General features: G+C 38.3%; 1 protein-coding gene across 1 annotated transcript in view; it reads right to left on the reverse strand.

The window, feature by feature from the left end:
• Nucleotides 1-9,373: 9,373 nt before the first annotated feature.
• The window catches only part of CCDC68 (coiled-coil domain containing 68), a 41,750-nt gene continuing 34,985 nt past the window's right edge, over nucleotides 9,374-16,138 (reverse strand). The window contains exons 10-11 of the mRNA XM_021710820.1: nucleotides 12,498-12,574; nucleotides 9,374-9,431 (exon numbers count right to left, since the gene is read on the reverse strand). Coding sequence (XP_021566495.1) covers nucleotides 9,374-9,431; nucleotides 12,498-12,574 — 135 coding nt within the window. The remainder of the gene's footprint in view (nucleotides 9,432-12,497; nucleotides 12,575-16,138) is intronic.

The following is a 16,138-nucleotide window of genomic DNA, read 5'->3' on the forward strand; positions in this document are numbered from 1 at the left end:
TTTTGTGTACTTAACGCAACTTTGTTTCTCTGCTGAAGCTAAATGTATGGTGGGCGGGGACTATTAAATCAATGTCAACATGAAATATATCACAGTAAAGAGTGGAATCCATTCAGAACCATAAATAAGCAATTTGTACTTAGCCAAGCGATTTTTGTTTCTCTCTCTAAAATTTTCATGAACTATTTGAAGACTGGGCTTTGCAAGTGAAATTTTCTAATACTTCTGAATGATACGCATTAAGCTGAGCGGTTAGCCTGCTGAAATAGTCTATGGTACACAGCACTCTCATGTATTATAACCTATTTCTTCTCCATAACAAAATGTTGAACAGTTGGTGGTATCTCCCTAAGTCACAGGACGGTGAAAGACTGGTGTTCAAGGCCAATTCAAGACTGTAATCATGCAGCTTCCTTTACAATGTTCATTTGCAAAGGCTGACATGTTCCCAGAGTGGATCTCCCTCCATATGTTACTTAGACAGCCTTTGCCAAGATAATGATGAGTTTTTAATTTAAAGATAAACAGCTCTCCCACTGCAGGCAAATAAATCCTTGGCACCATCCTCTCAACTTGACTCCCCAGTAGACAGTAACGCTGTCTCATGCAGAGAGAATCTTCTGCCCACAGGGCTCATCTGAAATAAAACACGATAAGTCCTTAGAGACATGCTTTCCTTAACAGTTTTATGGAATTTCTAAAGAGTCACAGCATGCCCTATATTGAGGGGGAAAAAAAGAGCATCCTGACAATCACTGTTTGTAATAATAGAATCTCTTTTTTAAAGTCTGTACATAAGGTAGGTTGTATTATTCACAGTTCTCCATATCAAGGAGAATTTCATTTCAAATATGGATTGCTACTTGTGAAAAAAGAATAGCTATAATAAGAGTGTGGGTATTGTTGTTCTGTTAGAAACTCATTCAGGTGACTTGCATTATGGCTTAGGAAGACAGCACACTAATTAAAATTTAACTAAAGCTATATTACAGGTACTAGAAGCATTCTGTGATAGTAATTAGATTTTTTGCAGTTATCATGGTTTTGCAGCATTTCCATAGGTCTCTAAGGACAAGACAGAAGGCTCTCCTCTACCAAATGGTTAAACAAACAAAAAAAGCAGCAGCAAGATTATGGAAGACTTCAATCTGTTGGATTCTCCAGAGGAATTTACACCACGGCTCGGGCCCTCTTCTGAGAAGGTGAACCAGAAGGAGCAGTGTGGATGCGGTGTCCTCCTGGCAAGTACATCGGGTTACGAGTCCTTAAGGCCAGGCCTGCTCCCACTCTGAGTAACAGCGGGCCCTTTCTCCTCCCCTGAGTTCCAAGAGCAGTTTCTTATGAAGCCTCCAGGCCAAGAGGGTGGGTCAAAACAAGCCTCCTTAACCATATCATCGCAGTGTCCTTTCACTGCCCTTCCAGAGAACACGAGCTTTCTCAGTACATTAGGGAAACTAGACCAAGCAGGGGACTGAGATACAGATTCCTAAAAATGGTTGGCTAGCCACTGCTCAGAAGTCAAAGAATTGGAAGGAAAATGTATCAATCCATTTTAAGGAATGATTTGCACCAAGGAAATGTGAAAGAGCATACCGCATGAGAAAGGATTCAGACGATCCTGGGGCATACTAGCCTCTCCCCACGCCAGCAGCCGCGACATGGACACACCAGTCCTGGCCCATGGCTTCTGCCTGGCCTGCCCTTTCCCAGATAACCTCTCCTTCCATCTTTTTCCGCCTTCTTCCAGTCTTGCTTGACTGTTACCTTCAAAGCCAGAGGTCTTCTTTAACATCACCATCCTATTTAAATGACAGTCTCTAGTTAACCTTTGTTAAATGGTCACCCCATTTTAAATTGCAATCACACCCTGTCATCTCTAGAAACTTCCGATCCCTGTGTCCTATTTTGTTTTCATCTGGTACCTCAGACATCTCTGACTTTATTGTCTGTTCCCGGTCACTAGAATATGGTTCCATGAAGGCAGAGACTTTCCTTTTTCTTTCTTCCTTACCCCTGCCTCTGCCCCTCCCACTCCCCACGGCTCTGGCTCCAGCTTCTAGAATCATGTCTGGCAAATAGGAAGCACTCAGCAAATATTTGCTGAAAGACGAAATGAGTGACTTCCACCCGAGAAACTGATTTGGGAGGACTATAGCAATAACACAGTGCTAGCTATTTTTCCTGCTTTATTAGAGTAAATATTGTGCACAATACATTCACATATTTGAATTGTACAATTTTTTTTTTTTTTTGAGTCGGAGTCTCACTCTGTCGCCCAGACTGGAGTGCAGTGGCCGCTCCCGGCCACCGCAGCCTCGACCTGCTGGGCTCTGGCGATCCTTCCGCCTCAGCCTTCAGAGTAGCCGGAATTACAGGCCTGCGCTACCACACCCGGCTGATTTTTTCATTTATTGTAGAGATGAGATCTCGCTGCCCAGGCAATCCACTCACCTCAGCCTCCCAAAGGCGTGGGATGACAGGCTGAGCCACCGAGCCCGGCTGAATTGTACAATTTAATGGTTCTTATCATGGAGCACGCCCGTGGAAACACCACAACTACCAAGACACTGAAAGTGTCTATGACCTCCAAAGTTTCCCTTTGCCATCTCTCCCTCCCTCTACTCCCACCCACAGACAAATAAAGTTGACCCTTGAACCACGTGGGGGGTTGGGGAGCTGACCCCTGAGCAGTGGAAAACCCACATGTAACTGTTGATTTCCCCCAAACTTCAAAACCAGTAGCCTACTGTTGACTGGAGACTTACAGATAACAGAAACAATTAATTCACACACGGTTCGTATGTTACATGCAGTACATACTGTGTTTATACAGTAAAGTAAGCTAGAGAAAATGTTATTGAGAAAATCATAAGGAAGAGAAAATAGATGAACTATTCACTAAGTGGAAATGAATCACCATGAAGGTCTTCCTCCTTACTGTCTTCGTGTTGAGTAGGCAGAAGAGGAGGAAGGGAAGAAGAGGAAAAGAGTTGGTCTTGCTGTCTCAGGAGCGGCAAATCCAAAAAAAGTTGACCCAAGCAGTGAGCAGTTCACTCGCGTGTTGTTTAAGGATCAGCTGGGCTGATTTGCTCCATCACTATGATATCATATAGTTTGTGTTTTTTTTACCCTCTGGCATGTTTCACTTAGCATAATGATGTGAGATTTATCTGTCCTATATAGTTTGTTTGTGGTTTGGTCCTTTTAATCTGTTTATCTATTTATTTATCTGTCAATGGACATTGGTTTTTGGCTTTTAGCTCTCACCAATCAATGTGCTGTGAAAGTTCATGTACGAATCTTTCTGTGAACAGAAGCTTTTGTTTCTCTTGGGTAGAAAATAATAAGGATTTGAAGGGCTAGATCAAATGGGAAGGGTATGTTTAATTTTTTAAGAGTCAGCTTATTTTCCAAGTGGTCGTTCCACTTTGCAGTGGTGTATGACAAGCCCAGTTGTTCCAAAGCCTCAGGAATTACCAGTCTTTTTCGTTTTAGTTGTTCTAATGAGTGATTGATGGTATCTCAGTAGTTTTATTGTGCATTTCCCTGGCAGTTGATGTAATAAGCATATTTTCAAGTGTGTATTTGTCATTTGTATATCTTGTTTTGTAAAGTGACTGTCCAATCATTTATGCCCATTTTTATTGTATTGCCTTCTTATTATGTTTTAAAAGTCTATATATTCTGGATGCATATATTCTGGATTCTTATGTGTTAAAAGTCTTCATATATTTTATATTGGCTCCAGTTTGGGGGCTTCCTTTCTTGTTTAATAGTGTCCTTAAAATGGCAAAAGATATGAATTTTAATGATATCCAATTTGTAATTTTTTTCTTCTATGGTTTGTGCTCTTTGTGTGCTATTGTAAAATCCTCCCTGCCATATTATTGCAAAGACAATCTACTAGATTTCCTCCTGGAATGTTTCCAGTTTTAGCTTTACATTTAGGAGGGTTGTCCATTTCAGGGTAATTACCGTATATGGTATGAGTTTAATAAATGTTTATTTTTTTCTCCCATGCAGATTTCTAATACCATTGAGAAGAAGCTCCTTCCCCCATTGGATAGCCTTGACACCTTTGTCAAGATCAATCAATCACAGACATGAGACTATGGATTACCTTTCTGCACATTGATATATTTGTCTATTTTCTCAGTAACTGCTAATATGTTGATTTTTGTATGTTAAGTTTGTAATCTGTGTTCTTGTTAACTTCACTTATTCTAATGGTTTTTTCCCCAACTTTGAGGTGTAAGTGATCAATTGAAATTGCATATATTAAAGGTATGTAACATTTTGACATATAAAACATTGTGAAATAGTTATCATAATCAAGACCATAAACATATCTATCATTTCATGAAGTTACAGCATGGATGTATAGATGTGTGTCATGAAAACATTCAGAACTACTCTCAGCAAATTTCAAGTATACGAGGGGACCCAAAAAAAAATGAAATTATTTTTGGGAGGGCAGGCCTCTTGTAGTACACTCAGAATTTGTTCCTCTGAATAAAACAGTCAACCAAAGTTTTTAATCTGGAAGTTTTAGGAAGATTGCCTCAGAATTTTCAGAAGAAAAATCTTAGTTGCGGCAAACAGGTGATTGGTTTTTCCACCATGACAACCTACTTGCCCACATCATGTTGAGTGTTCAGCAGTTTTGGGGTTTTTTGTTTTTTACCAAAAATGGCATGTCCTCAGTGTCCCACCCACCCTATTCACCCGATCTCACCCTAAACGACTTTTTTTGTTTCCTCAGATGTTAAAAGTCCTGTGGTTTTGCAGATGTGGAAAAGGTGCAACAAAAATTGCAGAAGCACTAAAAGGCTTTGAGCAGTAGAAAAAGCATCTCAGTAGGTGTACTGCACCAAATGCTGAGGTAACTTAAGTTTAAACATATGAGAATAAATACACAAGTTTTTACAAATAAATTTTTTGGGGGGTTCCCCCTCATACAATGTCTAGTAGTTACATAGATTCGTTAGCATTCTCTGTATCAATGACTATATGCAAAAAATTGAACAGTTTTACTTTTTCCTTTACAATCTGTATGGCTATTTTTCTTTCTTTTTCTTACCGCATTCCAGGCTAGGCCCTACAGCACACTGTTTAAGACACATGGCGAAATAACGCATCTTTGCCTTTTCCCAATATTTATGGGAAAAAGTATGTCTTCCACCATTAATATTAACTGGCAGCCGGGCTCGGTGGCTCAGCCTGTAATCCCGCGCCTTTGGGAGGCTGAGGTGAGTGGATGCCTGAGCCCGCGGGTTCGAGACCCACCTGGGCAGCAAGACCTCATCTCTACAATAAATCAAAAAATCAGCTGGGCATGATAGCGCGTGCCTGTAATTCCGGCTACTCGGAAGGCTGAGGCGGAAGGATCGCCGGAGCCCAGCAGGTCGAGGCTGCGGTGGCCGGGAGCGGCCACTGCACTCCAGTCTGGGCGACAGAGTGAGACTCCAACTCAAAAAAAATAAATAAATAAAATAATATTAACTGAAGGTTTTTACACATGCTGTTTATCAGAATGATGAATTTCCAATGATTCCTAGTTTCCTTAGAGTTTTTAATCATGAATGGGTGTTGAATTCTGTCAAATACTCTTCTTCATTTATTAAAATGATAATTCTCCTTTATTATGTGTTGATAGTGAATTATATTGATTTTCTAATAATAAACCAACCTTACATGCCTAGGATAAATTCCAATTTTCAGTAATTCTACCATAACTTTAAACACTTCTTTGTGTAGGGAAAAAGAAATATCTTTCCTTCCCATCTTAGTTTCATGGCTGAGGACCCTATAACAAAAGACAGATTAACAAGAAAAAAGGGGACACATTTATTTAAAGTAAGTTTTATGTAACACAGGAGCCTTCATACGGAAGTTAAGACGGAAGAAATAAGTAAAGTTGTGTATTTTTTATGCCGGATTTGATGAAGATGTGGATCGTTGTGAAGAATAAAGACGAGCCAAAGGGATAAGTGTTCGTGGTAATAAAACTAGGAAGAAATTAGCAAGGCCTGGTTGTCCAAATTCTTCTCGATGTCCCTGTGTCACGAGGAGGATATTCCTTTCCTCTAGGAGGACACATCTGGAATAGGCATCTTATAGGGAAAGGTAAAAAAAAAACATTCCTTGCTTGGTTTTATGGGCTACTTCAAGGAAGAAGGGAGGAAGGTAAGAGTGACTTTCCTGCTTCTGCTGTTTTCTCAAATGCAAAGGTGCCATCATACGCGTATACTGTAATGAAAAATTAAAATCCACTAAATGCAATTATTTAAATCTTTATTGCATCCTTAATATTTTCCACCAAAAAATAAGAGAAGAAAGGAAGGGAAGGAATGATAAAGATTACAATATTAATTGGGGAACATTTCAGTTCTGGGTGGATAGGACAACAACTTGGATATTGATGAGGATTCTGTATTTGTTTCTAGGTCAAGGAGAAGAAAAAATTTTCAAAGTGGAGGAATATGAAAGAATTGAAGCATTTTATAATCCATTTTTTTCCTCAAATCTAGAATAAAACTGAATACACGCACTCATATATATATTTTACTGTTAATTTGGATCCAGAGAAAAGTAGCAAAAAATTCAGAAAGCTATTTAAACATTCATTGAGCAAAACAATCTATTTATTGTGGATTTTATTGTTAGGAGCAATCAAATAAAAACGACTTAATTCATTGAAGCATAATTTTAATGTAAAAAGAAATAAAAACAAAAAAATGCACACAATACTACATCCATTTTCTTTATTTTAAGGGATATTATAAGTAATTATTCAAAATATACACTATACCAATTGTTTGGTCTAAATGCTTTTTAGTGGTCGATTGTAACGATATATGTAATCAAAGTGGAACAAAGTTCCTTCTCATTTGCTGACTTCATGTATGAATTTAAGGCCCACCTCGGATCTTATTTTTCAATACATTGATTAGTATCATAGAAGTACAGTTATTTAGAATATAATTGAACTAGTGTTTATTTTCCTATATTTCCTGTATATACCACTTTTAGACTAATAAAAATCATTTCCCATTGAAAGCTTTTGTTTTGTCACTCAGAAATGTTGACTTAAAAAACTTTTCCTATGAAAGTAGCTGAAACAATCAGGATACAGGAAATAATTCGCATATGACAAATAAATGATATGGCTGATGGTAGTATAAAGATATATCTGTATTCACAGGTTCAGATCTTTTGGAACCTCTGAAAATGCTTATTGTTAATCTAAGAAGTCCAAGACCACTCTGAAGTAGGCTGGAGACCTCCTGAGCGGATCTCATCTGTAATGTCTGTTGTTGCTCAAACCAAAATAAAATCCAACAGCGTCTTTCCATTTTTGACTTTAGAATAAATTATTCTAACAGAAATCATCAAGGTTGTTAGGTCAGCTAGATAGGCTTGTTCCTAAATCTCAAATGAATTACAAGGCAGCATGATGAGAGAGGTGTAAGAGGAACATAAATGGTCTCCCAATGAAAGGCGATTCTCACTACACTATAAAAGCTTGAAGCACCATTCACGATCCCAGTGTCCCTACAAGGGTGCCTGCAAACGTATTACAAGGAAATTCTTGAATGTGATGTCAAGTCATGAGTAATAAACATAAAATAAGCAGATTTTTGGCAGGGAAGTTTGTCTGAACTCAGTTCTTAGGATGGTAATCCAACAGGTGAAAGGTCAACTCATTTCAGCAAAATACTGCTTTTTTCAGTATTTCTGGTTGTCATTCACGGGATAATGCAGACAGCATCCACTAAGCTGTGTGTTTACTAAAGTGGCAAAAAGAGGGATTTCTATAGCAGAGAAATAGCTCAGACCACCAAGGGAGCAAGCAGAGTGAATATCAATAGCTAAGTTAAAAGGTGCCAGTCTTTGCTCCACAGTTGGCAGTTGGGCAAGTTACTTAACCACCCTCAGTATCTTCCTCTGTAAAACATAAATGATAATATGACCTGCTTCTGAGGGTTTTGGAGAAGATAAAAGGAATTAATAAAGTACTTAGAACTGTGTCTCTTCCTGGCATAGAGTAACTGTGGCCTAAATATTAACAGATAACTACACCTTCAAAATTTGCAAGCAAGAAGAATGTTTCCAGTGATGCTATGGAATATAAAACTCACATACAATTATACAACATTTCAAGGATTACAGTACTTGGATGAATTTTAAATATATTGCTTCATCTCATTTTTACCTTCCTTCAAAAACTTTATAGACAACACTGATATTTCACATTCCACACTGAAAGGTCTGAAACATCTCTCCTGAGCAAATATTTCAAGCTATACACCAAAGGGAAAGGTTGAAAGACTAAAGGGAATTCACCCCTTAGGGTGACTAAGGTCTCTCATTGTTCATTTGATTGCAGTGAGTCTGCTTTCCTGAGTGTCAGTATGTTTGTGTTGCTTCAAGTCAGAGTTGGTTTTACTTATAGCAATCACAAACTCCTGTAATAAAGGCATGTATCAAAATTTAAGCAAACTTTCACAAAAACACTAGACATATCATTCCAATTCATGAATTCAAAATCTTCCTACAGATAGTAGTCATTGTTTCTTTGAATTTGTAATATGCACATTTCCACAAAGGTATGGGCTAAGAGCATTATGGTCTATCCGCCCCCTCCCGCTTTTCTTTTACTTAGATACTATTAATAAACATTAAGAAGAAAATCAGTCACAAAGGCAGGGTGCACTGCCCTGTTGCTTACACGTGTATGTTGGTTCCTCTAGGAATCTGATTTTAATCCCAGAATTACTGAAGAACAGTGACTTTAGGGTAGGTAAGGCAGCCATGATTCTCAACTTTGGAAGGCAGTTTGGGTTGACGAATTAGCTAAAAATTCAGCAAAGAATTCAGCAAAGAATCCTGCTCCGAATTCAGCAAAGAATAAGTCTCCAATGAACAATGGATCAGGAGATGAACTTACGTAAGGTCTTTCTTATCATCCAAAGGTCCACTAAAATATGTTGCTTATGCATACATACAAACACTCATCTTTCTATTTATACATTTTTAAAACACTATCAAAAGATCAGAATTGACCACCTTAAAACAGTCCCCTTAGCAAAACTCTGAAAACAGGATTCATTTTTGTAAGCAGAATCTGTCTTCCATCATGGGCAAACACCTGACTTCTTCACCTTATTTGGTAAGTTTGCAGTCTTTCCCTTATAGGTATATTTGCATGATTTTCTGGAGTGTCATCTTCCTGCAAAACTACTTAGGTACAATAAATTCCACTTAAATACTGGCAATGTGTTATCTGTTATTTTAACAAGGAATCTGGGTGGTGCTTCAAGGAATAATTAAACACCATAGTCCTTCTCAATCAGATCTTCATCCAGCCCATTCATTTCCGTAGCCTAATTAACATCAGATAGGGTGAGATGCCTTCAGTCTTCAATTCACTGCAGAAAAGACGACACAATTATCAAAATGGGGCATGTCAAATCGAATGCTCATGGCTGGACCAGCATATCTACCACCACAATACGAATAAATCTAAACGAATTGCTTTGTTCTAAGATGGCATCTAATTGATCTGTTCTGAACAATTCCCCACGAGACACAGTAGAATCACATTGTGAAAGCATTTATTGTATGCAAGTTCAGCTAAACGTAACAGGCCAAGAGTGAGGAAGCCAGAGAGTTTCAGAACCTCTGTCTGCCACTCTACGTAGCAAAGGCTTTCCCCAAAGTGAATTAGTGAATTAGAGATGAGCAAACATGAATTCAAAATCTTCCTACAACCCCTTGGCTGTTTTAGATCTGTGGGTTTCTCATGGTTAAACTTCTTTCCTCACTATGAGATTCTGTAGTATGCAAAACTATTCATGTGTATAGACATATATGTGTGTGTGTGTGTGTGTGTGTGTGTGTGTGTGTGTGTGTGTGTGTATGTTTTATTATTTTTTAACAACATGGCGCCTATCTCAAGCAAATAACTTATGATGTTCAACTCAAGAAACATTTACATCAGGCATGTCCAACCCATCGCCCCACAAAATCTTTTAAAAACATGTGTTTTTTAATGTTTCTTCACTTCATGACCCCTGCATGGTTCCATTTTTGAAGTTCACATTCAAGCCTCGCTCATGACATTGTTCTTTGGCAACACATACATTCGTGAACAGCTGTTTCAATTACGAAGCACAAGAAGAACAAAACTTGAACAAACATTTTTGATGAGTACCTTGAGAACTCACTAAGACTTGTGATCACTTCTGCTGAACCAGACATTGGTAGATTAGTTTTACAAAAACAAGATCAAATTTCTCTCTAGTTTCATACTGTTCTCCTCGTTTTTCTAAACTTTATAATAAATAGGTTTTTTTTAAAGTTTTGTTATATATAAGCACTAACTATATTATATATTTTATGTGCAGCCCAAGACAATTCCTCTTTACGTGACGCAGCCCGGGGAAGCCAAGAGTCTGGACACTCCTGATCAACATGCTCTAGTGCTCACAAAAATAAACCTTGTTTGTTTATGCTTCCTGAGACATATCAAAAAACGATATTTCATGGGTGATTTAAGGAGTTTGCCAAGATTACATTTCATGTTTATATGATTCTTATTTTGGCCTTAACAGCTACCTTTATACTCAAATCTCTCCCTAGAGTTATAATTCCATTGTATATTGGTGGAGTCAGATATATAAACCAATCAGCCATTTTCATTCTTACAGCAGTCAATGGCCCATATTTCACTTTGCAAGTGGGAGACCTACCTTTCTATCATTAACATGGAAGTTTCTATCAAAAATTACACAATGAAGGGGATATTCAACTAAGAAATGTCCCCCATTTGACCTTTGCCAAGTCAGAGGAAGAACAGTCTTTAAAAGCTGGACCACTGCAATTACCTCTGAATGAATCTCACTACTTCAGCAAGTGAGAAGGGAGAGGAAGGGAAGGTCTACAAATACAGAGCAAAGAATTCATTGATTATTTCCCTGATGAGCAAAAAGTTACTACTTAGGACTGACTGACAAAGGGACCAAAGTAGAGATTTTTATGTTCCTCTCCCTGAAAGTCTACTTCATCAAGGTAGATTTAGGAGGGACTGTGAGCTGCCTTATGAAGATACAGGTTGGCCACATGGCTAGAATTACTCTAGTAGACAACTTATCTAAATTGAATATGTGTATAAATAGTATATGATTGGACTTAAAGATGTAGAGATTCAAACTATATCTTCTTTGAATATGAGAAATATATTTATATATATATATATATATATATATATATATTTTTTTTTTTTTTTTTTTTTTGAGTTGGAGTCTCACTGTCACCCAGACTGGAGTGCCGTGGCTGTTCCCGGCCACCGCAGCCTCGCCTGCTGGGCTCCGGCGATCCTTCCGCCTCAGCCTTCTGAGTAGCCGGAATTACAGGCACGCGCTGCCACACCCGGCTGATTTTTTTTATTTATTTTTTTTTAGAAGTCGCAGAGCTAGTGACCAAAAAGTTGATAATTTAGCATCTGGAGACCCAAAGATTTTAGAGGATTTGATTCATAATGGTTTCATCTCCAGTCTCTAATTACATACATCATTAGCAAAGTGAAACACTGTTTCAGGGAGTTTTAAAGAGAGAGAGAAATGTGCCTGAAATCCTAGACGGATGCTAATCATAGCGGGTCTGATTTTCCACCTCGGGCACTGTGCTGAAGAGAGTTTCAGAAAATGAGATTCTGCCCTAGAGGGACTAGAATGGGAAACGCAAATGCTGCTAGAACAGGAAGTCTTTAATCACTTTTTAAATGATACATGTAATTATAGTCTATGTGTTCGTTTAAGTGACAATTTCATAGGGTTTATGGAAATGAGATTTGAGCCCAGATTCAGATTCAGATTCTGCCAACAACAGAAAAAACTCTTTAGCCTTAAACAAAATGACTCAGATGCCTTCAACTATCATTTTCATTGCTTTAGTGGGTCATTATCATTGCTTGAAATCACTCATTATTAGGCAGTCATTAAAGATACTTGTTCTTAGCAATGCAGGAAATAAAAAGATATATAAAGAACGATTCTTGTCCTGTGATATTTACAATCTACTAGATTTGAGAGATGACGATAAAGTGATTCAATAAATACTAACATTCATAGTTAAACTATCCATCAATGGCATTAAAAATAGGAGCAACAAAGGAAGAAGAACAATAGAGGAGATTATTCATAATATTTGAAGAAAGTGTTGAAGTTGAGGTTGTTGTAGTTGAGATCTTTTTTGCTTGTTTTAGGGCAAAATGGAGGAAAAGGATATCTAAATTGACTCACTCGCATATTTAGTATTTTTATGTTAGACTTCAAGGATTCAGTGATGAATCAGATGAACACAGTTCTCAATAGGGAGACAGACACAAATGATTACAGAAGTATTAACAGAATGAGATTCTTCTCAATGGACTGAATGTCAAACACATTCAACAGCAGTTGTGACGATGGGGCTGGCGGGGAGAGAGACCTTACCTTGTGGAGACAGCCCTGGATACCATTGTCGCGGGAGCTTCAGAGCGAAGTGCCACCTTCATTTTTAGCTCTTTATTCTAAAATTCAAAAAAGTTCAGAGGTCAGATAGCACATCCATTAGACACCTCCTATGCTTCTGTTCAACCCACCGACTGCCTCATCACAGCTTGGCAGTAAGTTTGTTGTTTCAGTTATCCTATAAGAACACAAAAAACAGTCAATTAAAAGTCGCTTAGATATTATCTCTGAGTATACAAATATACCCTGAAAATGCATAATTTCCCAAGGGCTTAAAATACAGTATTTTGATTTAGCATCTGAAATTCAACAGCTGAAGTAACTATGTTTGATTTTACAGATGATGGACAGATGAAAGGAATTTTATGCAAGAACTTTGCTAAAGAGCCTTGTTAAAGATACCCACAAAATTGATCACATGTCTGTCTTTCTTTTGTAATCTCTTGATTATAAACACCATGAAAACAGGCCCCATCTGTTCTTTACAGTTCAGGGCCTCTTTAGCCTAGATTTTCTGGCTGAAACCTTGTTTCTTTGTTTCCATACTAGTGGTAAATGACATATGCCCTGCCTATCATGTCTAAGTTGTTGGAAGAAACAAATATATGATCACAATACTTTAAATCTGGAAGCCTCCTCAAAATTCTGGGAGACAAAACAACAGCTAAGACAAAGAAGGGTTAGAGTGTAAGTTCTTAGATACAAATCTTAGATACAAATCTTAGCTACATGACCTCATTTAGGTTATTTACCCTCTCTTTGCCAAATTTTCTCATCTGAATAATACATATAATAGCCCCTTTTTCATGGGCTTGAAAGGAAATAAAAACAAGTAAAGTACTCAGCTCAGTGCCTAGCAAGATTTTAAGATTTAATAGGCAGTTGGTTATAATTTTCTAGTCCAATGACCATTTTCATAACTAAAAGTGGAGGTTCAAACACTTCAAGTGCCCAGCATCCTGTTCATGACTGAGCTCAGCGCCACATGTGTCTTCCTGGTCAGAGTCAGTGCTTGCTCTATAACACAGACAAGTGCAACTGGCTTCATAGACCTGGAAAGTGAGACTTAAAACAGTGAAGGATTGTGACCAAGATTGAGTTGCCAGTTGGCTGCACGGGCAGACTAGAAGTCTTCAAACCCAAGCCAGAGGTCTTTAGAGGATATACCCATATAAAAGGGTCTGGGACCAAAAAGGTAGCTGGGTATTCTTACAACAGGTGGTGAACAGCAACACACCACTCTGTTCCCTTTCTAGGAATAAGGGCTTTGACCGTAACGTAATTAAAGCTTAAAAGGCATCTTCTAAGATTCCGCCTGTTGGTTTGGAGTCGGCCACTGGTTTTTCTTGCTCCTTCTTAGCTACCAGCATTTATCTCGAATAATAACTAAAAGATGAAGCCAACATCTTCAGACACATTAGTCATTTCACTGTGAGGTTTCAAGAGTCAAATGCTGAAGTTTCACCTGGGAAAAGTACTTCAGATTTGATAAGCTGAAGGTAAAGATGTTCCTCATATAATAAAGATCTAATATCCACTCCAAACAAATGCAGGCACATGTCACAGGCCAAGCATGTGCCTAGAAAAAAGCCCCTCTGTGCAATCTTTACAAGTGATGAAGCCATTTGAAACACACTGTCTCGATAACAGCCACCACTGGAATAAAAGTATTCTATGACTGGACAATTATGTAGATGCTATTAGGATATTTTCCAGAAAAAAATTTCTGATTTCTCAAGTTGTTGAGTACCAAACGAAACAAGAGCCTCAGAGTCATGATGTTAGACTGTCTTTAATTTATTTTAACTTCCAGGCTGATGTGTTTCATCTATCAGATTCAGTATTTACTCTTGATTCATGGGCTTTTCTGGTTGTTTTCTTTAACTAGGATAGTACATGCATGAGTTTTATTACATCACTAGTTTACAAAACTTCAAATCACCGGCCAGAATATGTCTGCCATTATTATGACTCTGTCCAAAGATAGCTTATTGACAATTTTCCCAAAAAAACATAATTTTGCATACTTAGCATTTTGGCAGTACATGCTAAGAATTCAATGTTAAGGATGACGCTGATTATATGAATTAGGATAATCTTCAAAGACAAGAAAATGGAGTAACTTCTGAAGACGCATTTTCATATGAGCATGTCATTAGTGAAGGAGCTAGAAATGCATGAACTATAAGATGAATGTCAGAGTTGTAAATTAAAATGGTGAAAGATACACAAACATAGAAAGGAAAGAATTTTGGTAGAGTTAAGCAGAAATGTTCTGGTAATATTTTAAAAGAGGTTTAAAATAATTAAGGGTTTAAAAAGCAGTTAAGAGTCATAGGAGTCAGTCTTATTCTCCTTGGGAAGAGGACAATAACTGCTAGGAAAGAAAGAACACCACAGAAAAAAATACTTGTTTCAAGACTTAAAAGCAAAACAGAAAATATTTAATATAGTAACTGTGACAATAACCACACTAAATATAAATGATGATGCAAATTTAATGTTATAACTCTGCATTTTAAAATATATATTATACACACACACACTCTTATCTGATCACCTAGATAAGAGATATCGATGTGTGGAGGGGTAACAGCCTTCAAAGCCAAGAAGACTCAAATGTAGATTCTGCACCCTGCTAGCTAAGCGATTTTGAATACGTTTCTTTACTTCTGAGTTTTGCAAAATGTAGGAAATAACAACTTTCTCCCAGAGTAGCTTTGAGGATTCAACAAAATAAATTGCACAAAAAGAGACCATGGTGTGTGAATGAGAAAGAGATGATGTCTGTATGGTTTAGAAAGCTGATGCGTTTCCAGGGAGTACAATGCAGTCATAAAAAAGAACAAAATCACATCCTTTGCTGCAACATGGGTGCAGATAGAGGCCATCATCCTGAACAAATTATCACAGAAACAGAAAAGTGAATACTTGATAAGTAGGAGTTAAACATTGTCTGCACATAGGCATGAGGATGGGAACAACAGACACTGGGGCACTCCTGGGTGTGCGCGTGCCTGTAGTTCCAGCTACTTGGAAGGCTGAGGTGGAAGGATCGCCTGAGCCCAGCAGGTTGAGGCTGCGGTGGCCCAAGCACGCCACCGCACTCCAGCCTGGATGATACAGTGAGACTCCAACTCAAAAAATAAAAATAAAAGTAAATAGCCGGGCTCGGTGGCTCAGCCTGTAATCCCGCGCCTTTGGGAGGCTGAGGTGAGTGGATTGCCTGAGCCCGTGGGTTCGAGACCTGCCTGGGCAACTTGGCGTGACCTTATCTCTACAACAAATAAAAAATCAGCCGGGCGTGGTAGCACGCGCCTGTAGTTCCAGCTACTTGGAAGGCTGAGGTGGAAGGATCGCCGGAGCCCAGCAGGTCGAGGCTGCGGTGGCCGGGAGCGGCCACTGCCCTCCAGTCTGGGTGACAGAGTGAGACTCCAACTCAAAAAAAAAAAATAAAAAAGGTAAATTACAATACGGTTAGTATAATGCGATGCCATATATATTCTAAATCTGGTACATGCACACACAGTTATGTCCCAGGCACGTAGATTCCCACAAAACTACAGACATACACAACCATGCCGAGATCATAGCCCTGGATGGTGTATTTATAATTGGTTTTC

Source organism: Carlito syrichta, unplaced genomic scaffold, assembly GCF_000164805.1.
Source record: "Carlito syrichta isolate Samal-C Ts95f unplaced genomic scaffold, Tarsius_syrichta-2.0.1 Scaffold301567, whole genome shotgun sequence".
Lineage (NCBI taxonomy): Eukaryota > Metazoa > Chordata > Mammalia > Primates > Tarsiidae > Carlito > Carlito syrichta.